At 39.9% G+C, this 25757-nt stretch overlaps 1 protein-coding gene across 1 annotated transcript in view; it reads left to right on the top strand.

Annotated features, from left to right (window-relative positions):
• Positions 1-25757, top strand: part of slc9a9 (solute carrier family 9 member A9) — a 373122-nt gene that overhangs the window by 210702 nt on the left and 136663 nt on the right. The window contains exon 12 of the mRNA XM_008106200.3: positions 8702-8855. Within this exon, the coding sequence (XP_008104407.1) occupies positions 8702-8855 (154 nt within the window). The remainder of the gene's footprint in view (positions 1-8701; positions 8856-25757) is intronic.

The raw sequence follows: 25757 nt of genomic DNA, 5'->3' as shown, positions 1-25757 counted from the left end.
AGGTTAAAATGTATGCCTGTATTCATAATTTATGTAGAAATGCACTCTGAACAAAGGATCTCTAATCTACGTATAACATTCTAAGTTAAGGGGAATTCAATTAGTTCCATAATTGCTGTGTTCTAGGTGTGATGAAGCAATACAATTATAGTAGTGCAAAAAGACAAAAGAATAAACAACCCTGGCATTGAGCCCTATTTTGGGAAGCAAATTAAGGAAAACAACCACTTTCCATGGACAAGAAACAAACTTTGCAGGCTTAAGCATTGCAAAATATTGTCCTTTCACTTCTGCAATAATGAGAGCAGGGGCAGGAAATGGCTATGCATAAAGCCCTGCCATCAAAAAGGGCTTAATGAGAATCTGCAATTAAGGGTGAATTTAGTTAACTATTTCTGTCAGGAAAATCTCACTATGACTAAATTTCTAAATGTGCTCCCATGAGTTAAGAGGGGCAATATTAAAATGTGTCCAGGAAAATGGAAGTAACATTCTTCAAAATGTTATCATAGGTACAATTCTATGAACAGATACTAGGAAGTTATCCCCTTTTGAAAGTTACTTTTGACATCTAGAGAATCACCCAGTAAATATTTATTGTGCCATGTCTTCAGCAGAAAGCTCTTGCCCAAAGACTTTAGAACAGGGGTCTTCAAACTAATGCCTATGGGCCAGATGCACCCCTCAAGGTAATTTCCCAAGGCCCTGCCCTAAACCTTAGTCTGAAACTAATTGAAGGCACACGACAACATTTCTAAATGACTTGACTATCTCAACAGCCAAAAGCATGCCCACACTTCTCATTGAAATACTGGTAAATTTATGTTGGTTAAAATTGTTCTTCATTTTACATATTGTATTTTTCTTTCATATTTTTGTACTACAAATAAGATACCTGCAGTGTGCATATTCATTTGTGTTTTTCTCAAACGATAGCCCAGCCCCCCAACATTCTGAGGGACCATGAACCGACCCTCTGCTTTGAGGACCTTTGCTTTATACTGAAATATTTGATTTCCTTTTGGATTATAGGGTATAATAGTTTAAGTTCATACAGGCCCTGTGTGAAAAAGGGGATGTTCATGAATTCATCCATGCAGGCTGAATGTATGTGGAGAGGAATACTGGCTATTTATTTTATGACTTTATCCCAGGGGCAAGAAGAAAAGGGGGGGGGAGCAGAGTAAAGTGGGAGAAATTATCTTTAATAATGGGAATGCGAACTACCCCATCAAGATCCATCTTCGGGGATGACCAGCCATCCCATGACTTTTCCCTGCTTTCCTCTGCTTCTTGCCACTATCTTCAATCAGGAGTTGGGGGATATTTGACTCCTGAAATCTGGTTTTTCTCTTTGTCTTTTCACACTGGTGTGATGGATTTGCATGCACAGCCACTAGAAGTGGCTGTTCATCATGGGAAGACCTCCGGGGAACTCCATTATGCCAGTGTGAGAAAATGGTGAAAAAAACGGGAAATTTAGTGTGGAATTTTTTTTCGTTCAGGAGCAACTTGAAAAACTGCAAGTCGCTTCTGGTGTGAGAGAATTGGCTGTTTGCAAGAACGTTGCCCAGGGAATGCCCGGATGTTTGATGTTTTACCATCCTGTGGGAGGCTTCTCTCATGTCGCCATATGGGAAGCTGGAGCTGACAGGTGGGACTTCACCCCGCTCCCCGGATTTGAACTGTTGATCTTTTAGTCAGCAGTCCTGCTGGCACAAGGGCGTAACCCATTGTGCCACTGGGAGCTAAGGCCCCTAGATTAAAATATTTTATTTGGAGGCACTTTCAGTCATACAGTTGTCAAATCCAATTTTGAAATAAACAATACTACAAAGGGCAGACAGGGACCTGGAAGTTGCCCAACAACAATTAGCAACAGTTGGCAATTGAGTAGGAATACATGTCACCGATGGGGACTCATGCCATCTATGGGGATATTAAAGTTTCTAGAATAAAAACAGAGAATGTGTTGTTATATCATTGAGTGACATACCTGCCGAAATTCCCTCTTCTACACAACCATTAAAAGTTCCTCACCAATTTTCCATCTGGCAACCCTTATGAGGATATGCTGTTTATTTCTATATAAATTATAGCAACTATTTTCAATGTAAACTTATCCATGTGGAATATTGTAATGTTATGTATGTTTGTGCACTCCTTTCTATTCCTTTTTCAGGCGATGCATTATCACTTTTTTGTTGGTGCATTAGTGGCTACCACGGGGCCCTGTACATTTAGAAGTAAAGGCAATATAGTTTTGACGTTCTAAGCATCTTGCAAGCCTTTAGTTTTCTGGCAAAGCAGAAAACACAATGTGAAGTGTGAACTTAAGGAATTTTTTAACGTTTTCTTGATGAAGAGTGGTGTGAATTACAACCCAAATGTATAAGAATAGAGCTGTGAATCCTATTTTATAGGGAGATTTTAATTTGAATTATTATTACACGCTGGTTACCCTGACAGCTCTGGGAAATTCATCTGGATACAGAAGGTTTGCTGCAGGTCCCAAGTGGGCTTTCTTGGTATGGTTCTGCATTATTCAAAGGGCACCTCAGGACTTTCTAGATGCAGCTGCATTTTATTGGTTGGAGAAACAAATCCAGGTTACTGTATTCTCCCCACTAGAGTGACGGGGGGGGGGGGGGATATAAAATTCATATCTATAAAGTTTTTTGGCATCTTGCTTGAATTACTGATTTAATTTAAAGGACTTGCCCATTACATGGGATTTACAATTTGCTTCCTATTTTCCAGAAAATAATAATGTTGGCGTGTTTTAAAAGCCTTTTCACATGGGGCAAAATACAGCTATTTCTTTTGTATATCAAGGCCCCAGGAGGGAGTGCTTTTGTAAATATGCCATACCCTTGGCTCACGCTTAGCGTACTTATTACCACTCTATGGGAAATGTTTGATTTGTGGATCTAGTTCTACTCCAACATTATCTTTTTGCTATTTTATTTAGTCTCTGTAGGTGTATAATGTTACCTTTGTTATAACCTTGTAAAAGCTATTCCACAGTGCAGCTTAAAAGTCAGTTTTTATAAGGTACCATTGTCTCAAACATTTCTTTAAAGTTCCTTTTTAAATTGCTCATTACGTTGTAGTTGTGAATGCATGCTTGTTGAATGGAGCTGCTTTGTAACAAAGATTTTAGTTCAGCTTTGAATACTGAACAGTGAGAGATGAGAATTCTTTTTATTTATATTAAATCAATATTACTGGGGAAGGGAACACTGCTTATGTTAGGGACTGAAACACAGTGGTATAGCACATATCCTGTCCTAGTGTCAATTTCCTAACATTTCCCATGTTATTTTTGTCATTCAAGAAACATAAGGAGAAACATCTCTGTTTTTAGCTCTGCAGAGCTTCTGATAGCCAAAATGGGCCATAATAGCACAGATGGAGAAATAATATGACTTTGTATAAGGCAGATTTCTATGTTCCCATTGTTTCAATTGTCCCTGAAGTGGTCTGGCAACAGTTACATATGATCATAATAGGACTGAGTCAGTCTGTGGATAGATACAGACCTATTTACCAGGATACTAGAGCAGTGTTGGCGGAGTACTCGAAGCAAATCTGCCCAAACACGAGCTGAAGCATATTTAAGATCCTATTCTCAAGCAATGAAAATGGCACAGAAATCATTTCTTGCCGGCAACATTGTCTCTGCAAAAAATCGCCTGAGAGCGCTGTTTCGAGTTCAAAGGACTGTTAAACCTTGCCCAGGCAGGGATCCCTAACCAATTGACAGTCCATTGAAATAAATTTGCTAGGTTCTTTGCAGATAAAATCACTCTGACTTAGATGCCAGTATTGATGCAGTCTCCATGGATGTAACTGAAGCATCTGATTGTCTGATTTTAATGGGTTTGCTCCAATTTGTACTGCCTGATGAAGTGGACAAGATCTTGGGAGAGGTGAGGGCATCCACTTGTTATCTGGACCCTTGCTCTTCCTGGCTAATTAAGCAGGCCAGGAGGAACTGGCAGAGTGGGTGAAGATGCTACCAGGGCACAAGTCGTAATTCCAGCTATTTTCAAGGAGGCAGTAGTAAGAAACCGGCACTGGATCCCACTCAATTGGTAAATTATCGGCCAGTTTCAAATCTCCCCTTCTTGGGCAAGATTCTAGAGAAGGTGGTTGCCTCTCAGCTCCAAAGTTTCTTGGATGAAGCTGATTATCTAGATCCATTTCAATCTGGTTTCAGACCTGGTCATGGAACAGAGATGGCACTGGTTGCCTTGGTAGATGATCTACGAAGAGAGCTAAACAGGGGGAGTGTGTCCCTGTTGGTCCTCCTGGACCTCTCAGCGGTGTTCGATACCATCGACCATGGTATCCTTTTGAGTCATCTTTCCAGGATGGGACTAGGAGGTACTGTTTTACAGTGGTTCCGTTCCTTCCTGGGGATCAGACCCAGAAGGTGGTGCTGGGTGACTCCTGTTCATCCCCCTGGCCGGTGGTCAGTGGGGTCCCACAGGGCTGTATCTTGCCTCCCTTGTTGTTCAATATCTACATGAAACTGCTGAGTGAGATTATCTGGAGTTTTGGAGTTTCGTGTCATATTTATGCAGATGACACCCAACTCTATTACTCCTATTCATCAAAAGCCAAGGATGCAATTCTGACCCTAAACCTGTGCCTGTCATCAGTAATGGACTGGATGACGGCTAACAAATTGAAATTGAATCCTGACAAGACAGAGCTACTCCTGGTCAGTCATAAGGAAGATCGGGGTATAGGGTTACAGCCTGTGCTGGATGGGGTTACACAGTTTGAAGGTGATCCTGGACTCACTGTTGATCCTAGAGCCTCAGGTGTTCGCAGTGGCCAGGACAGCCTTTGCACAATTAAAACTTGTGCACCAGCTATGTCTGTACCTTGAGGCACCAGATCTAGCCACAGTGGTCCAAGCCTTAGTCACATCCCGTTTAGATTACTGCAATGCGCTCTACGTGGGGCTGCTTTTGAAGATAATTCAGAAGCTTCAACTGGTAAAAAGATCTGCAGCCAGACCTTTAACTGGGGCTCCACACAGGGAGAGAACCACTTCCATATTGTGGCAGCGCCATTGGCTGCCAATTCTCTTCTGTGCTAAATACAAAGTGCTGGTCATTAGTTTTAAAGCCCTAAATGCTTCAGGCCCAGGCTATCTAACTAACTGCATCTCCTTGTACAAAACATCTGGGCCCTTCAATCGGCTGAGAAGGCCCTGCTCTCAGTCCCACCCCCATCACAAACACAGCTGGTGGGAACGAGAGAGGGGAACTTCTCGGTGGTTGCCCCTCATCTGTGGAATGCCCTCCCCAAAAAGATCAAAACTGCCCTCTCCTTACTCTGCTTTAAGAAACAACTTAAAACTATTTTTGCTCCCAGGCATATGATGAGGAGGAGAAATAAATCCCAGAGCATGGATTAACAAGAATGGAATGGGACTGGTATGACACTCTACTTCAGCTGGCTTTTAATGGTTGTTATTTAATATAATTGCTTATTTTAGTTTAGTGTATAATGTTTAGTATTGTTCTTTGTTTAAAGTTTTATGGTTTTCATTTTATATAGGCATTGAATGTTTGCCTTTTGTGTTGTAAACTGCCCTGAGTCCCCACAGGGAGATAGGGCAGGATACAAATAAAGTTTTATTATTACTGTTATCATTTATAATAAGTCTGGCCCTAATGTGTGGTGAAAATAATCTTTTTTTAGTTTTTTATTGTGATATATATATATATATATATATATATATATATATATATCTCACATAGAAACGTACAGTCTTTGATATTGCACAATCAAAATACAAGTATTTTCCCCAGTTCCACCACCTCCCCATCCCCATCCATGAACCCCCACTCTTGACTATTTGTAATATGAAGGTATGGCAATACTATTGAATATTTATACTTCAGTATGATCAAGCATGGAATCATTTTCCCTTGGTTTCACCATTTTATTATCACTTAGATGGTGAAAGCATTCTTTACCATTTGGTCAGATAATGCAAGAAAGGCCTCATCCTGGAGAACATTTGATCCCTGTCAGTGGTTTCTTCTGATTCCCATTGCCAGTGGGTTGATGGAGCCACTACATATTTTAGTTCCACATTGAAAGAAACTATGCAGGATGCTTAACCCATTTGAAAAATAGGAGACATCACTTTGAACCAAAATGTTTGATGTTTGAACCAAAATCCAGAAGCGATTCACCACCACATTAGCACGGAATCCACAAGCTACCACAGACATAGAGGACTGAGTTACTGCTTATGCATATACTAATATGTGGTCAAAATCCTGTCAAAATTCTGACAACACAGAAGTGTACGTGTGGTGTCAACATTTATGCAACTTCTTTCTGGAGCTCCCACATTTAGAGCACCCTGAGGAAAGGGTTAAACTAAAGCTATCAGCCTGACAGTTCTGGCTTCAGTGTCTTCTACGTCTCTTAGCTGCTATCAGCATTGTCTCCAAGCCTGATCCACAGGCTTAAATGAGCCAAAATGCCAAAAACATGGCTTCCTGGGATTATGAAACCTGAAGTGATATTTTTCTTTTCATTCCAACAGAGTATGTCCCTCCCTAAAACATTGTAAAGTTTATAGCATTATGAATTAAACAGCATAGCATAAATGAAATGTTATTCTCTCTACACAAGGAACATAAAAATCTAAAATGGAAATGGCTTGGCATTGTTTCTTCTTTTCCCCCTAAAGAGCCACATACCCAAAAAAAAAATCATACATTTCTAAAAAGGATTAATCAAATAATTGCCCTTTAAGCATTCAGTTGATGTGCTATTGTTTATAGAATACTGTCCTCTGTACATTCCAATAATAAATCTTCATGGCATTCACATTTGAAAAGCGAACCTTCTAACATAAAGGCATTCAATGAGGCAGCTGAATAAATAGATAATGCAACCGCATGCAGATTTCAAAGTCCCTGTGAAGAGTTGTGCTCTTTATTCAAGTAGATTTTCAAGGCTACCCCAAAGCAAATTTCCACCATGTGTGTTTGGTCATCAAATGTTGAGAGGACAGATGGTCATAAAATGCCAGAATGGTCTAGTTTCAAAAGTTACGTGCCAAGATCCTATATAAGGGATTATCGATATGAAGTCACAAATGTGAGGGCTGCCTCTTAACATTCAATGTAGAATTCTGTCAAATTGCATTCTTTTGCAGTTACGTACCTTCTATTAAATCTACTTGGTAACATTTTTTACTTAGTAACTTCTTTGATTTTTACTTCCCATTTTGATTTGAGTCTTTCAGAGTTTCTGGTTCTCATTAACACATGGGGGAAAAACCACCACATTTCCTAAAATATACTATAAATATACACTGCAGACTTAATCTGGTTTAAGTAATTTCCTGCTGATTAAAACTACAATCTGTAGTGGGTTTTGTTCATAGAATTCACAAAGGATTTCAAAGGCAAAGCAAGGTTTCAGAATATCCCCGGAAACGTAATGTTATCAAGAATGGGAATTGGCACCCACTCTCAGATAAGCACACTTTCCAACCTTCTATCATGCATGAATTGAGCTTCAGTTTATTGACTTTCACCCAGTGCATTACAAATTCTTATCAACAATTCAGATCCCTGCATCTTAGAAAAGAGCACATCTGAACACTGATGATACATTACTCAAAGTTTCTGAATTTCCTCCCTCACAAGGTGCATGAAGCACTTAAACCACACAGAAAACAAAAGAGCCCTCCAATGTCACATATAATGGAACGAATCAGTGGTCTTTAAAATCCCAACTGGAAACTGAATTCTGATAACAACAAATGTGGTGTCCTCATCCCACCTTGGAAAGGCAATGCAGAAAAATATCATTGTCAATGGTATCAGTAGTGAGATTGAATGAAATGTGTATTAGAGCATCTGTACAAGTAAAGCCAACATCTAAAGACTGCTCTCTCTTTCCTTTTTCGGTTTACATTTGGAAGGGGAGAGGTTGTGGACATGGGTTTATGCCTCTCTGTCCTTTCAAGTTATATGTTGGGTTATATGTGGTAATCCATACATTTCATAGGGTTTATTAAACAAGAACTACTTAGAGATGGCTTTGCCAGTTTCTTTCTCTGAAATATAGCCTACAACACCTGGAATTCATTGGTGAGTTCCCTTTATTGGTGAGTTCCCTTAGCTTCCAAATCAAATAGAGTATGGAGCCTTTAGAAAAGAAATCTAAAAAATCTGGAGTTATAAGAATAACTTGACCAAACGTCCTGCTCAGAAATGTTATCAACCAGCTGGTAGAATATTAATCAATGGAGTCCAAAGCGGTCATGATCAATTCCAGTTTTTTTCTATAAAATAAAAGCATTTTGTATAGACCATTCTATCTCTGTTTATATTTCAAAATCAAAAGTGTAGTTGGTGTGAAATGTTTGGATCAAGTCTATCTTTGTCAGATTTAAGTCACGTCTGATTACTTCATTTCCAAAACTAGAGTTTGCTCGGCATGTATGTTTTGCATTTGATCAAACCTTTGATCAAATGAAAGGGGAATTTTCATTGTTTGCAAAATCGGGATTTTAAATTCTTGGAAAGACTTGCCAGTGTGAGTCAAACCATTTATTCAAAAGGCCTTCAGTAGGAAGGTTCTAAAAGAACTTTTGTGAAGATTGGATGCCCACTTTTAAACAGATTTTCCCCCATTCTGTCTTTTGAAGGTTTACGTGGTGCAATAGCCTTTGCACTGGCTATTCGGGACACAGAATCTCAACCTAAACAAATGATGTTTACAACCACCTTACTAATTGTATTCTTCACAGTCTGGGTATTTGGAGGAGGCACCACACCAATGCTTACATGGCTCCAAATCAGGTTAGTGGTATCACATCATAATCTAAAATTGAAAAAGGATTGCTTTGTTACAAGCTATGTGTGTTCCATTCCATCTTTTCCCTTATCTTTAGCTTTTGTTATGGCTCATAAATGATACAAAAGAAGCTGGTATCTAGTGTGCAGGGAATTTAAAAGGCTGGACCCAGACATTGAAGGATTAAATCATAGGGCACATTCTTGAACTGGTGCACCACAACTGACTCGGTTAGTTTTGAGAATCAAACAAGACAAGATTTTAGCTTGCATTTAAAAGTGATGTATTTGCAATAGCACACACTAATCCTCAGCAGGCTACCCTGAATTCAGTGTGCTTTGCTTGATCATTGGTCACTAGAAGATAAACACAAACTTAAATCAGCCAGCCTGAAGGTTCAAGCACATATCTCTGAGGAAACCCTATTGCGAAAAAGAAAATATGTTAATCACAAAGCATACGTATTCCACTTAACATCTCATTTGACCCTTATTCTTTGCAGGTGCTTTCCTATTTGGCTTATTTTCTTGGAGTGATTGCCTAGATGAGTTAGGCTAATAGCTTGACCTTTGAAAAATTCTTGCAAATATAGTCATTCAGTGTTGAGTACAAAGAAATGTAACTATAGAAGTATTTTGAGTTGTTGGTATGGACTACAGCAAAACATGGAACTCTCCTTCTTTAGTAGTGTCTGAATAATGGTTGGAGGGCCATCTCTCAGGAATTCTTTGTATTTTTGCATGGCAGGGGGCTGGAATATATGGTCCTTGGAATCCTTTCCAACTGTACATATCTAGTTTCCTAAGCTATTCCTCCTAAAGCTTAGTTTCAATCAATTTCATCTGAATATGTTTCAGCTTTCCTGAACAGTGGTTCCCAGAACTGGACATAGTACTGCAGGTCGGATCAGATGAAATAGAATAGAGTGGTACTACAACTTCCCTTGATCTGAAAAATACACCCCTAAACACTACCCTGGTGGCACAGTGTGTTAAAGCGCTGAGCTGCTGAACTTGTGGACCAAAAGGTCCCAGGTTCAAATCCCAGGCGCCCACTGTTAGCCCCAGCTCCTGCCAACCTAGCAGTTCGAAAACATGCAAATGTGAGTAGATCAATAGGTACCACTCCGGCGGGAAAGTAACGGCGCTCCATGCAGTCATGCCGGCCACATGACCTTGGAGGTGTCTATGGACAATGCCAGCTCTTCGGCCTAGAAATGGAGATGAGCACCAACCCCCAAAGTCTGTCACGACTGGACTTAACATCAGGGGAAACCTTCACCTTTATTTATATATTGTTTTACACCTTGCAAGACTGTTTGAGGAACAGGAATTGACTTTTTAAAACAAATTCATAAATCCACTTCTAGATTATTTCCTAATTCTAAAACAGTTTCTCCCAACCCTAAAACAACTTGGGTAGATAAGAATTCTAAATGGTATAGGGAAGGAATCAAAGTTTGTCCATCCCTATGAGACAGATGGACTCAGTTGTCCCTCCCTATGAGACAGAAGCCAAAGAAACAATTTTGCATAAAGTTTATTTGATGCAACTGGTTTCCCCATGCATTTTTCATACTTTCACTTTATATTCTTCTTGCATCTTAGAGCTGGAAACATTAACTGACAGGTCACCATTATTTATTGCTTTATTTATTATCTGTAAATTTAAAGTGTGGCTTTGCACTGGATGTTAATGCTTGTTGGTTTTTTCTGAAAGGTTTTTCAGTTTTGATGACACTGCATTATTTATATTTGTTGTAAATTGTAAACCATTTAGACATGACATTCAGACTGTCTTCTCTTATTGTTTCTTAGTCAAGAGAAATATGGTTTTGTTAAATAAAAGATTATCTAGACTGAGATACTGCAATATAGCAATTTCTTTTAAGCATACATATTGTCAGATCTCCATTATCATCTCCTATCATCACAATGGTTTAGTGTAGCAGCTAGCAGCACAGTACTGGAAGTACTTGATTCAAATCTGCATTCATCCCACTAACTCACTTGGTGGTTGTAAGCAAGCCATTATATCCCAAAGTACTGAGATGGTGTAAAGCATGTGCTTGGAGCATTTTGAAAAACAGTTTCTTTGGTGCTCAGCATCCCTCTAAAATATATGCTAGTAATCAAAGGCTTATAACACAAAGCTTGAGGGCAGTCAAGTAATCAAACAAAGTGGTATTTATTTAGCTAATTATTTATTTGAAATAGTTCTGTGCCAATAAGGTGGAACACAAAGTTAAACATAATAGATCTATTTATTTCTCTCCTAACATTTTTGTGTCCTTCTTCCTTTGAACTGCTATCATAGCTTTAAACCTGGATACAGAAGGCAAACAAATTTTCAAATTGTTAAGGACAAATCAGTGTGCTTGTGCATTCTGACTAGTAATGCTCTTTTGCAATTGGAATGGTCAAGCAAACTATGGAATTTTCATCTATGTATTTATCATTCAATGTAAACCTGGCAGCAGCTGTTCCAGATCTCCCCTGAAAAGTATTCTTTCAGAGTTGTTTCTGAGACTCAGGCCCCTTCCACACAGCTTAATAAAATCCCACTTTATCTGCTTTGAACTGGAATATATGTCAGTGTAGACTCAGGGCCCTTCCACACAGCCATATAATCCAAAATATCAAGGCAGAAAATCCCATAGTGTCTGCTTTGAACTGGGTTATCTGAGTCCACACTGCCATATAGTCCAGTTCAAAGCAGAAAATGTGGGATTGTATTCAGTTGTGTGAAAGGAGCCTAAGGGCCCTTCCAGACAGGCCCTATGTCCCAGGATTTTATGCCAGGTTATCTGCTTTAAACTGGATTATATGAGTCCACACTGCCAGATAATCTGGGATAAACAGAAAAATTGGGATCAGATCCTGGGGTATAGGGGCTGCCTGGAAGAGCCCCCAAAGCAGATATTGTGAGATTTTCTGCCTTGTTATTTTGGGTTATATGGCTGTGTGGAAGTGCCCCCAGTGTGGGAGAAACAAACCAGAGAGCCAGCTCCCACTGGTGTAAACACATCACAACACATAAGTCATGGGCCAAAGATCCATGGTTAATTTAGAAAATGGGAATAGTCAGTCAGGATGCAGTATTTTGCTTTTGTACACATTTAACACTGCTTTATGATAATACTAAACCTAGACACATTCATAATTATACCTGCAACTTCAAAACAATGTCTCTGACATCACAGGTCAACAATCCTGCAGGCTCTTTAGCTTTGTTCTGTTTTGCTGCCTAAAGCCCAGCATGCAATCATATCAGCAGCTGCTAGACTCAGAAATAATACAGTTCAAAATATACCAAGCAGTGACTCATGACAGGAAACCTAAAAGCTGTGCCAGGCTTCACTTAAATGTACTCTGGTGTGTATTGCAGACAAGACAGAAGACAATAACAACTGCCTTGAACATTTTATTAACCGGGGAAAATATCTGGTAATTATACTTGCTACTTCTCCCACCATGATGACCTTACAACCAAGACCATTGTTTAAAACTGGAAGTCCAGTTCTCTTACTTTCACTCAAGATTTTCCAAACTTCAAAAAACTTTTCCTTCCAACTAGGCAAGTTGCCAGTTGTAAAGGATTATTCATTTTAACATTATGTTTCTGATAGGCAAAACTGTATGGTCAATGTCTTGTCTATATAACTATAGGGACTGATATAGACAGATCCATTTTTCTTTTTTATAAAGGGGAATGCCTTATCTCATAATAGGGCCATAGCTTTATCAGTATGCACTGGTCTGGAAACGTTGAGTGTTCAATTGTACTGGATAAACCCACACAAAGATTGAATTCCAGAGCAATTATTGACGGGTATTGTTTAAAGATGTAATTCTTCACTAATTGTGTTTTCAAAGGAATCATGCACAATATTCTTATTGAAAGAAAGTCTTCAAAAACTGTACAGTTTTCAACATCTTTGCAAAGTTTGGGACTTATTCAATGCTGAATTTGCATATATGTTTTTCTTTCAGAATACTATTCAGTATTATTTTTCAATAAAATATTCAAAATGGCTGAAAACACCTCTTTTTTAGTGCAGTGAAACTTCAAGAAGAGTCTGAATGGGGAAGAATCTTATCAGTTTGGGATTTTTAGAACTTCTGTGCAAAATTCACACATGGGTTTCCTTTACAGAGAAAATAGCATTCTCTGTAAGGAGGCTATAGTTTCTAAGCAGAAAATACTATTTTTACATAAACATTGTTTTCTGAATGAAATTCTGTTTTCTGTACCAAACAATGTGAATTTTGTGCAGAAAATGACCCAAACTGCAAACATTCTATCTGGTCCACACTTCGAGTTTGTCAAAGTAACCAAATGTGTTTTCTAAAAAAAAACACATTTCTCAACACAGTTTTTATTTTTTTAAATGCTCTTTCCACTCCTAGTACTGATTGTAATCATAATTCAAAAATAGTACATGGAATATAAATGCATGTCTGAAAATGATCTCACATGGCCTATTAAAAAGAAAATTAAGGCAACATTTCCTTAAGGAATTATCTTGACTAGGCCTGGAGCTGTTTGTAATTGATCTAGGCAATGTTGCACTTCCTATGAATTTGATGAGAAATGGAAGAGTGATTGTAATTAAGGTTTGGTTAAAGAAAGCAAACAAACCTTTTCCCCAGGTAGCTCTACCCATTTGTCCCCTTCTATTGTGTTGGTATTGCTATGAACTGACAAATGCTGTATGAAATCCAGTCCCATTGCAGTTGTTAAAAGTGTGAAATTTCAACCATTGCTCTAGGGCAGTGATCATTTGTGCATACCGCCAATAACGTATCAAATTGTTTAGCTATATCATAATTATCAATGAACTACAAAATCTGACTATGGTTTATCCCAGGAGATTGGATAACAATCACAACCAACATGCGTAAGGTTTGCCTGTAGATTTTTTTCCTCCTTTTGTAGCCTCCAAAACTGGTAAAACTTTACACAGTTTTCACTGCAACTGAGTTGATAAGCTGGACTTCAGCCTTTAGTAACAATGGATCAAAAAGCCATCTCAGGCCCCTTCTACACTGCCATATAATACAGATTATCAAACCAGATAATCCACATCATCTGCTTTGAACAGGATTATATGAGTCTATGCTGCCATATAATCCAGTTCAAAGCAGATAATCTGGATTTTATATGGCAATGTAGAAGGGGCCTTAGTGAGGATTTGGGGGAATGTAAGAATGTGCCTGGAAGAAGATATGTTTACTGAGATGTGTACACAAGGTTGTAGCCCCCCCCCCATTTTTCAGGTTTAAAAACCCTGGTTTGCTCATAAATTTTAACTGATTAACCAAATCCCCATGAGTGTTCACTGAAGTTTATCTGTCTTGAATGTCCACTGAAGTTTATCAATGGAGCCTGATTCTAAATTATTTTGCGTTATGGAACTACTCTTTACGATTCACTAAAAAAAGTTTCAACACCCCCCCCCCCCCCCCGAAATATTTTTTCTGGCTATAGCCCTGTGTGTACACTAGGCTTGCTCAAATAATTCGATTTTCCCGTTACCCGTTATTAATTCGTTATTTTCGTTTGTTTTGAAGCAATATAGAACCTTGGTTGTCCACACGTCTGGATATCGCGGTTTCGAATCGCGAGAGGCCGTTTTTTCTTATTTCTTCGTTTTTTTCGTTAAGAAAAAAAAAGCTTTTGCAAATCACCCAAACTCCTTTCCTTTTGCCCCTCAGCCAATGGGAGGCTCAGCCAATGGGAGGGGGCGAGGGGGAAGGAGGCCGAGGAGGAGGAGGAAGACGGAGGGGGGAAATGGCCGCCGCCGCCGCCTCGCCTCAGCTCAGGCCTGGAGAGACCGAGAGGGGCCCGGCGGTGAGGAGGAAGAGGCCCGGGATGCGAGGGGGTGTGGGCCAGGCCCGTCCTCGGCTGCTCCCAGGGGCCCAGATTCGCACCCTCCCTCCCCCCAATACAGGTCTCCAGTCCATACCACGCTACATGAACTTGAATGGATACTGTGGTTGTGTTGTCGAAAGCTTTCATGGCCGGGATCACACTGTTGTGGTATGTATTCCGGGCTCTATGGCCATGTGCCAGAAGCATTCTCTCCTGACGTTTCACCCACATCTGTGGCAGACATAGAGGTTTTGACGTCTGTGCGAAGCTAGGCAAGTGGGGTTTATATATCTGTGGAAGGTCCAGGGTGGGAGAAAGAACTCTTGTCTGTGGGAGGCAAGTGTGAATGTTGCAATTGGTCACCTTGATTAGCATTGAATAGCCTTGCAGCTTCAAAGCCTGGCTGCTTCCTACCTGGGGGAATCCTTTGTTGGGAGGTATTAGCTGGCCCTGATTGTTTCCTGTCTGGAATTCCCATTTTCTGGGTGTTTCTGGGAAGGTAATGGCACTCCATGTAGTCATGCCGGCCACATGACCTTGGAGGTGTCTATGGACAACACTGGCTCTTCGGCTTAGAAATGGAGATGAGCACCAACCCCCAGAGTCAGACATGACTGAACTTAACGTCAAGGGATACCTTTACCTTTACCTACACACACACACACACACACACACACACACACAAGCAGGGACTATATATATATATATACACAATATATATCACACACACACCAATTTAACAAAGTTTCAGCCACAAAAACAAAGTTTCTGAAGTAGAACAATGACTTTCACAGTAAAGACAACCCAATTTAACAGGAAATAAGACTTTCAAACCAGGAACAGATTTCTGCAATTATTAAAAAATGGTTTATTATAAAAGCTATGAAAATTTGCCAAAAATCAGAGGATAAGGGAAACGTTCCACATTTTGGTGAGCTATCAGTGTTAAATGTGTTCTACCACTGTACCAAGTTTGAAGAAGATCACTCAAAAAATGAGGGCGGGAGAGCCCCCTAAGTCCCCCCCCTTCGGGCTGTTTTTGGGCCACCGCGCATGCGCGTCCGCCATTAACGAATTAATTTAGAAAATAACGAATTTTCATTAATTTCGAAAAATTTTGGGGGCCAAATTCGTTATTAGCAACAAAAACGAAAAACTGCCCCCTCTAGTTTTGAAACGAGTTTAGAATCAAATTTTTCATGTATCGATCAAGCCTAGTGTACACATCTGTACACTGGTTGCCTCTTCCACAAGACACAATTTGTATTTACACGTGAGGTCAATGCCACATGCAGCCCCCAGTGTCCAAAAGGTTGCTCACCCCAGTTTATACCACACTTTACAGATATATCAACATTAGGATGAACGTAGATATAATTTTATTTAATTTTCATAGTCTTAATTACAAGAGTAGGAACATTTAATCATCTCTAATGTCAGATTTGACTAAACATTAATGAGAGCTTTGCATAATCTTGATGGCACAATTTCTTTTTCCTTTTTTAACTTACTACTCAATTAAATTTTGACCTTTCATGCTCATGTAGCTTTTAAAACAGATGTGACCACCATGATAGAATTTGACCTCGTGACCCATTTTTGAATACTTCTTAGAAGTCAGATGCAAACTCTTGTCATCAAAACCAATAATTCCAAATGAAGTGACTGCTAAAGAAAATGTAGAGTGTGTCTGAGAGATGTAGCTGCACTGGAAAAGAAAAGAAAAGCACTTTTTAATAAAAACTTGGGGAAAATGTGTTGTTTGTTTATTTATTTATTTATTTATTTATTTATTTGCGTAATATGTAAGGCTGCTCTGCAAATCTGGGGTAATTAATTCCCATAGCAGAAATCATTGCCTCTAATGTCAGCTAGATTTTAACAGCAATATATTTACATTTTGATCTCAGCTTTAACTGTATGGGGATGGGACTGATGTCAAAACACTCACAAACAAGGATCTGATTGAATATGATGCTCAGTATACATGAGACATTTACTTGGTCATTGAGACATCATGTCTGGCCTTATCATGAGATAAAGTGAGGGACCTGCATCATGCATTTTCAGAGCTTAGAATAGTTTCTTTTTTTTGATAACACCACAAATCCCTCAGACATTGACCATGTTGGGCAAAAGAGTTCTGGAGTTACAGGGGGCCTAAATGCCCTATAACCACCCACCTAAATGCCCTATAACCATCCACCATATCCCACCTAATAATGGAAACTAAGAAGACTGCTTAATACTTGAATGGGAGACTGCCAAGATATACCAGGTATTGGAGGCTATATTTCAGAGGAAGGAACCGGCAAAACTACCTTTGAGCATTCCTTGCCTAAGAAAACCCTATTAAATCTAACTTTAGGGTACACAGTAAAAAAATAATCAATTTCCTGCAGCTCTCTCAGTTCAAACAAGATTCAGTCAATTAGTCTCTGTGTGTAGATCTCAGAAAAGAGGGTGCCGTCTTATCCTTTGCATCAAATACAAAATATTTTGGAGGAGGCCTATAAAATTTTTGATCATGAATGAGATAGACAATTATTTGAAAGTATTAACTGATCAGGACACTTGGATAGATTATAATGCTGCTTTCTAGTTCTTTCCTCCAGATGTCTATCGCAAATATTTGAACCTAGGATCTCTTACATAAGAATCCTCTGCTGTTTTCACACAGTTTCTCCAAGCTAGGTTTCAATAGCTGATATCCTTGGGCATGATGCTTAAAGCAAAGGTGTATGTTTGTTTGTGTGTGCATGCACGGAGGAGCTGTATTAAGTGCTATGGCCTGGAAAGCTACAAAACTGAATAACTGTTGTTTGTTTATTTTGGGCTTGGTTTGGTTATATGACTCACCATTGCTCTGTGAAGCAGGGCATCTGGGGTTCTGATTTTGCTGCTTCTCCCTTTCTCATACTATTATGATTGCCAACATCCTCTTTCATCCACACATCAAAACAGAATTTAAAATTTGAAACTATAGGTATTTGTGGGGGTGGCAAAGTTGCATACTACATGTGTTGGTGGAGGAAGAAACATAGACTATTTTGATATCATGATGGCTACACTGGGCATATTGATCGGGGCATTCCATACATGCCTGCTGTGGGAAGTGTCTCAGTGTGCAAGTAATGATGTGGGGGCCGGGGTGTCATCAATATAAATGCTGTGGTTTGTTTCTGTATATCTCCTTGTGCTTTCTACTTGGTTATTAAGTACAAAGGCTTGCAGTTACATCTCATGAGCCTCAAACCTGGTATAGTGGAAGCCTCTAAAGCAAGATCAAACAGCCAGACTCTAAGACCCTTTCTACACTGCCATATAAAATCCAGATTATCTGCTTTGAACTGGATTATACGGCAGTGTAGAAGGGGCCTTAGTTTTATTGGCCAGAATCCACATGCAATTTCAAATGCATTATGCTTTCATAATTGTTTGGTATACATGGTCCCTACATATTTCCTTATTCAGAGGATATATAGGGACCAGACAAGATATTGTATGTACATACAGCTGCTTTGAGTCCCCTTCGGGGTGAGAAGGGTGGGATATAAATGTAGTAAATAAATGCAGTAAATAAATAATTAATTTTAGACTTAGGCTCGGCCAAAGTCTGACATGACTTGAAGGCACACAATAACAACAACAATCCTAATTAACTTGACTATCTCATTGGCCAATAGCAATCCCACACTTTCCATTGAAATCCTAATAGGTTTATGTTGGTTAAAATTGTTTTCATTTTTAAATATTGAATTGTTCTTTCGTTGTTGTTGTTGTTGCACTACAAATAAGACACGTGCAGTATGCATAGGAATTTGTTTGTTTTGTTTTTTTCAAATGATAATTCGGCCCCTCAACAGTCTGAAGGATTGTGGACCGGCCCTCTGCTTAAAAAGTTTGGGGACCCCTGTCCTAGATCCTCCAGTGTTCCATACGAAAGGTTTGTTTTTCCTATATTTGTCTTACTGTGCTCTGGTCTTGTTCTCAGGGCTGTAGTTTGTAAAATTGCTAATACCAAACTGCTTGACATCCACTTGCATGTCCTGCTTTTCTTGTTTCCAGTGAATTTACTCTTAGACATACTACCAAATCACAAGGGCTGATTTGCCTGTTGCATGCCACTTGCTCTCCACTATCACCATGGAACCCATTAGACGATGCACAGGGACTGCCAGCCTGAGCAACATGCTGAGGAGAGGAAGCGGCGCACACCACCACTGCTGCAACATGGGAGCCTTCCCATGATGCCTTATCAGCAATGGCGATGCTTCACCCCTTGGAATGAGGGGTAGGGCAGTCACGTGATGAGGAGTGTGGAGCAATGGCTTCTCCACACCACCACCCAACCCACCTAACCACCCCTCCAGGAGCCCATGGATTCACTACAATACATGGCAAATCCATGGGCCTTTGTGATGAGGTCCTTAGACCAGGGATGTCAAACTCATTACCACTGAGGGCCACATCAGCCTTGCGGTTGCCTTCAAAGGACCAGTTGTAATTTTATGACTGTATAAATGTATGTTGCACTGGCATTGAAAGACACATAGAATGGCCCTTGGGCCTTGAGTTTCACACGTATGACTGTTAGGCACTTTCCAGGATAGTGAAACTATTTGTGGGATAGAGTTCACAACCTGGGATAAATGTTGGAGGGAAAAACTGAGGAAGCTCCACTGACCCACTAACAAGGAACAGATTCCAATGGCTCCCATCCTTTAGATCAAATGATTCAACTGCTGGATGGTAAATAATTATATAACTCTATTACTTCAGTAGGCCAACTTTAGTTTGGATAGCAAATGGATATAGGCTCAAATGTTTGTAAATTTGTACGGGTAGCTTAACTTAGATAATATAGCTTCCACATGAAAGCAAGACATGGAAGTCATTTTTCAGAAACTTTTATAATTTTATAAATGAACACACACAAAACGCTGCTAATCAATTGAAATTCAAATGTCTTTATTCCTTTGGGTTCTGGAAAAAGCTGGCTATATAGTTTACTGTTACTGCAAAAACCTATTCAATTGGTAGTGTTGGGCCTGACAAAGACAACCAGCTTAAGGAACAATCTTGTCTTGGCTCTTTTCCCAGTTCCTTTTTCCTAGGACTAATTTTGTGAAATGGACTGATTCCAAACCAAAAATATTTCCACTTCTACTTTACAAGACTTTGAAGGTCTTTTCAAGTTGTTTTCCTGAGTGATTTGCAGGCAGATTGGTCGATCTGCTGAGCCAGCATGTTAGTTTATATAGGATAGGCACACTGCCTGGTGTACTGGCATAGTGGTTTGCAAACACCTCAAACTGTCCAAACACTCATACAGTACAAGATGGGAAAAGATGACAATTTACTGGGAGAGAAGCTGCATAGGGTTGGTAATTATATCACTTTCCAGGCACTAGCTCTAAATGCTTAAGTTCAACAGAGAGCTAGGAAGAAGGTGGGCAATCTGATTCCAGTGTATTGTTACCATCCTGCTACAGGTCCAGTGACTGTTTCAGCCCTTGGGAAAACAAGCTATGAGACAAAACTAATATCTAGCATACCATTGTTACCATGTTTGCTCATAGAGCCCATGTATGAAGTCATGGGTATACATGCCTGTAAAGGATCTTGTGGCCATAGCAATAGTGCACCTGAATCAAATTAGAGCCAATGACCCACACAGAACTATCCAAGAGGGAAATCCCACTTAACATACCAGAATCAAAATGTGCCTCCAGAACTAAACAGATGCAATCCTCTACATATCTACTCAGAACACCCATTAATTTCAGTTAAACTTACTTTCAGGTGTATGTGCCTAAGATTACAGCATTAGGGGTTTTGTGTTAGCTACTATTGAATATTCCTTTGCTCAAAATGTATTTAATTTATTTGCCATATTTATATCCTGCCCTTCTCACCTCGAAGGAGACTCAGAGCAGTGCAATAATTGCTTAAAAAATGAGCAGTTATTGAGATAGGGTTTGAGATAGTCTCCTGAAGAACAGTTTCTCCTAATCCAAAAGAAGAGTGATAAGGAAATCAGGCTTACCTAAAATAGGGATTAAGTCATTGTGCCTGAACAGAATCCAGGTTTTGTACTTAGTTTATGAAATTTTAATGACCTCTCTGTTAGTAAAAAAAAGGGCATAGAGAGAAAAACAGTGTCAAGGGGAGGAAAAAGAGGAAAGCAAGTGAAACGAATGTGGATTGCCTTACACAATAACAAGTCCATTGTATGGGGAAGGCAGGAGGAACAGAGTATCAAAGACAACTAATACCTTATTGTTAAAAATTGGCTCTAAGCTACTGATAAATCTGTTATTTTATAGACCATTCAGGAAGTCTCTAATATGGTTTATAAAGGCACCACAAAAGATCTGGGTGGCATTATCACCTTGTAATTCAAAAATTTCTTATCACCAATTCTATATATAGCCCCTGCTTGGCTTTGCTTGTTTACAGAGCAGTGTCTGATTAATAAGCCTTGGTGTGAAACTGCTGCTGTAAAGCACTGACTGGAATAACTACACTGGAGCCATAAAAAGAGGTTTTGATTTTTTAAAAGAACATGCCAATAAAAAGCTGGATTGGGGTACAAACGTACTGAATATATATAAAATGCTATCATCTATATACCATCTGTGAGATGTGTGTTACTTAACCAATGTGATAGCTTTTTCCTATCTCCAGTGTCAGCCAAGTTCATTGCAACTTAGATATACAGCTCAAATGCCCATCATCCTTATCTGATTTGCCACACTTTTCATTAGATTCAGTCAAAGAATCATCCCAAAATTTTATGTATTTTGGTACAGCAATCTCATTTCACCTGATGGGGAAAAGGTCCTCAAATCATGATTACCGTGGTTTATATAAGATGCTAGTTCTGACCTTTAAAACTCTTTACGGCCAGGGCCCATCGTACCTTAGGGACCGTCTCTCCTTCTCCCATCATCGGAGGTCGCAACGACCATCCCAACGCGACTTACTTTATGTACCGGGTCCTAGAGAAGTGCACTTGGAAAGGACCAGACGCAGAGTTTTTTCTATTTCTGCCCCTGCCTTATGGAATGCCTTGCCGCCCTATATGAGAGCCATGCGTGAGTTAGGGCCTTTTACCCTAGCACTCAAGACCTGGCTCTTTACTAGAGCTTTTAATCTATGTTAATTTTATTAATATTTTTATGTATGTATTTTTATCCTTTACAATTTTATCTTGTAAATCGCCTAGAGCATTGTGGATGGAGGGTGATTAATAAGTAATTAAATGATGATGATGAAAAAAAAATCATCAGGCCACAACTGAAAACTGGAAGGCATACATTTCCACTAAGCAGCTCTATTAAAGGGGTCATCTTCACAAGGATTCATAAATAGTAGGGGTGAGAATCATGGAGCCTCCCAGGTATTGTTCGATTGCAGTCACCAGGATACCCTAGCCATCTGTGGTAAGGAGTGCTGGGAGTTCCCATCTCTGAAATGTAGCGTGTCAATATTCAGAAGTCTCATTTATTTTTCATTGCAAATAACCCATGAGGGATCTATCTGCCACAGAATTTTTAAAGTGTCTGGTCTTTTGCCTGAATGGCTGTGGCCGTTCTGCATTGTAGGCATAGATCAAATTTCCTCCTACTAAGATATGTGCAACTCCGATCACTGAAACTCATATAACTCTCTTTTTTGCTATACTCTTATCTACTGATAATATCGCTTTACTCTATTACAAAGAAAGATCAAAAAGTGTGAAAGAGTTCTCTTGCATAATTTACCAACTTCCTAAATTATGGAGTGTGTGTGTGTTGTATCTTACCAAAGAAGAAGAGAAATATAACAGAAAAGAGTTGAAGATTTAATTAAAATTTATATGATTTATAAATTCACATTTAAGAAGTAATTACTCTAATCTGGATAGAACTACAAAACATCCCTCCACACTGGAAGGCTTTGGTGGGATTTCCAGGTGCTGAATGTTGATGTCAAGGATTCCCTTCCTGTTGTTGTTACTGATGTTGTTTTGAACTTAATGATAATGATAATGATAATAATAATAATAACAACAACAACAACTTTATTTATATACCGCCCTATCTCCCAGAAGAGACTCAGGGCAGTTTACAGTAATAGTACAGACATACAGTACATAACAATATAAAAACACATTATTGCACAAAAATAAAATTTACATTAAAATAACAGTCAGTAAAATCACAGCCGCTTCCAATCAGGGGTCAATAATGCCGTAGGTTAACATGGACCATGATCAGGAAAAGTTATGAGACTGTACAGTATATTTCAGGCCAAATCACTGGAATAGCCAGAGTGGAATTCATTCAAACACCTGCTGAAACAACCAGGTTTTGAGCTCCTTACAGAAAATATGTAGAGTAGGGGCCAACCTAATCTCCTTAGGGAGAGCATTCCAGAGCCGGGGAGCCACTACTGAGAAGGCCCTCTCCCTTGTCCCCACCAACCTCACTTGGGATGATGGTGGGACCGAGAGGAGGGCCTCCCCAGCAGATCTCAAAGACCACACCGGTTCATAGGGGGAGAGGAGAACATGGAGATAGGCAGGGCCTGAGCCGTTTAGGGCTTTATAGGTCAAAACTGCACCTTGAATTTGGCCCGGCAGGTTATCGGTAGCCAGCGGAGTTGCTTTAATAGGGGCATTTTGCACTCCCTATAACCAGCCCCAGTTAGAAACCTGGCTGCCAACCTTTGAACCAGTTGGAATTTCCGGACCATCTTCACAGAGAGCATTTCAGTAATCCAATCTGGATGTAACCAAGGCGTGGACCACCGTGGCCAAGTCAGGCTTCTCAAGGTATGGTCGCAGCTGGTGCACAAGCTTTAATTGTGCGAAGGCCCTCCCGGCCACCGCCGACACCTGAGCTTCAAGCGTTAGCAATGAATCCAAGAGGATCCCCAAGCTGCGGACCTGTGCCCTCAGTGGGAGTGCAACCCCATCAAGCACAGGTTGCCACCCAATACCCCAATTAGCCCCACGACTGACCAGGAGGGCCTCTGTCTTGTTTGGATTAAGCTTCAACTTGCTAGCCCTCATCCAGTCCATTACAGCTGCCAGGCACTGGTTTAGGGTATGGGCGGCTTCCTTGTAATCAGGTGGAAAAGAGTAGTAGAGTTGGGTGTCATCTGCGTAGAGATGGCACCGAACTCCAAAACTCCAGATGACCTCGCCCAGCAGTTTCATGTAGATATTAAAAAGCATGAGGGATAAGATGGAACCTTGCGGGACCCCACAGGTCAAAGGCCAGGGGTCCAAGCAAGTATTTCCCAGCTTCACCATCTGGGTGTGGTCCCTCAGGAAGGAGCGTAGCCACTGCAGCACAATGCCCCCCAAGACCCATTCCCAAGAGTCGCCCCAGAAGGATACCATGATCGATGGTATCGAACGCCACTGAGATGTCCAAGAGAACAGTAGGAATGCACTCCAGCTCTCTGCGGAGGTCATCCACCAAGGCAACCAAAGCTGTCTCAGTCCCGTGACCAGGCCTGAAACCAGACTGTGACGAATCCAGATAATCGGTCTCTTCCAAGAATTCCTGGAGCTGAGAGGCAACCACCCTCTCCAAGATCTTGCCCAAAAATGGGAGGTTGGAGATTGGTCTATAGTTGTCTAATGATGAAGAATCCAACGTAGCCCTCTTCAACACAGGCCTAACAACTGCTTTTTCAAGGCAGGGTGGTATATGTCCCCGTTGAAGAGAGGCGTTGATGATTCTCATAAGAAGCAAATTCTCTCCATAATGTAGTACACACATGGCTCCTCTATTACTCACAATAAGTTGTTCCATCTGAAAAAATCTTTTGAATACTATTTATTGAAAATGGATGGATTAACTTCACAGACCTCAAGACAAATAGATCATAGTTTTCTAAGCTATTAGTTGCTGCAATAGCAGTATTTTCAATATTTGTTGAGTTATTTCCAGCAAGGCCAGCCCTGCCATTTGGCAAGCAGGCAGACACATCAGGGAGATTTGGACAATCATCACAAGGCAGAAAATTGATGGTTAATTTGTTAGTGTTACATTTATAATGCCAGGAACAGGGAGCAATGATTTTCTCTTTTTGGTGCCAAAATTATCTGGCTGGCTTTTGATTCAGGTGCTATTTTCTGCTCTGCTTCAAGCAGCACAATGTCTTGAACCAGTCCTGATTACAAGACATTGACATTTGTCTAGAAGTTTCAGGTACACATAGATACAACACCATAAAAGCCCATGATCCAGCATTTAACAGTTAGAGTTGGTTTGGATCAGCAACAACACAGGTATAATTATATATATATATGCCTATTTGCTGCATAAATGTCTGGTGCATTGATCTTAAATCATTTCTCTCTATACAGAGATTGATCAGCATTGGTGCTGGTCTAATAGCATTGCTTGTAGACATATAGTTAGCACTAACCTTTAAACCCTCAAACAACACCAGTCCTTAAAGCAGAAAAAATACTGTGAGATAGTTCCTAGATTCCATTGTTTATAGTTCCATAAAGTTAACCATTTTTGTCATCTAGAAAAAAGAGTTCAGTACCAGGTGTTCTGCAAAATGGATTAGCTATAAAATAATTGCCCACAGAGGAATTCATGCTGTAAATTCAAGAAAATAGTAACAAAAAATCACAATTGCCTTTAGAGTAACAAAAAACCACAATTGCCTTTAGTAATATAAAATGGATCTCATCCAGACCCACATACCTATACATGTTACAAGTGGAAGAAAGCAACATGATAGCAGATTTTCACTGGTGATGTAGCACATGTCAGGGGATTATATTGTGGTGCATTTTCTGCCATTTCCACAGGCCTGCCAGCTTCAATTGGCTCAGGTCTAAACACACTTCTGCATTCTTCCTATTCCAAATCAGACCTTCTTGGGGAAATGAAAAAGTTTTGGATCCAGGTGATCCAATACCATTTCCAGCTTATCTTGCCTCCAAATATCCCTGTTTAAGGGCCTCCACCATGGAGCTTTCCACCCATTAACATGATGAGATAGATCTCCCTAGC

Source organism: Anolis carolinensis, chromosome 3 (genome assembly GCF_035594765.1).
Source record: "Anolis carolinensis isolate JA03-04 chromosome 3, rAnoCar3.1.pri, whole genome shotgun sequence".
NCBI classification, from domain to species: domain Eukaryota; kingdom Metazoa; phylum Chordata; class Lepidosauria; order Squamata; family Dactyloidae; genus Anolis; species Anolis carolinensis.
This window is presented reverse-complemented; position numbering and strand designations above follow the sequence as displayed.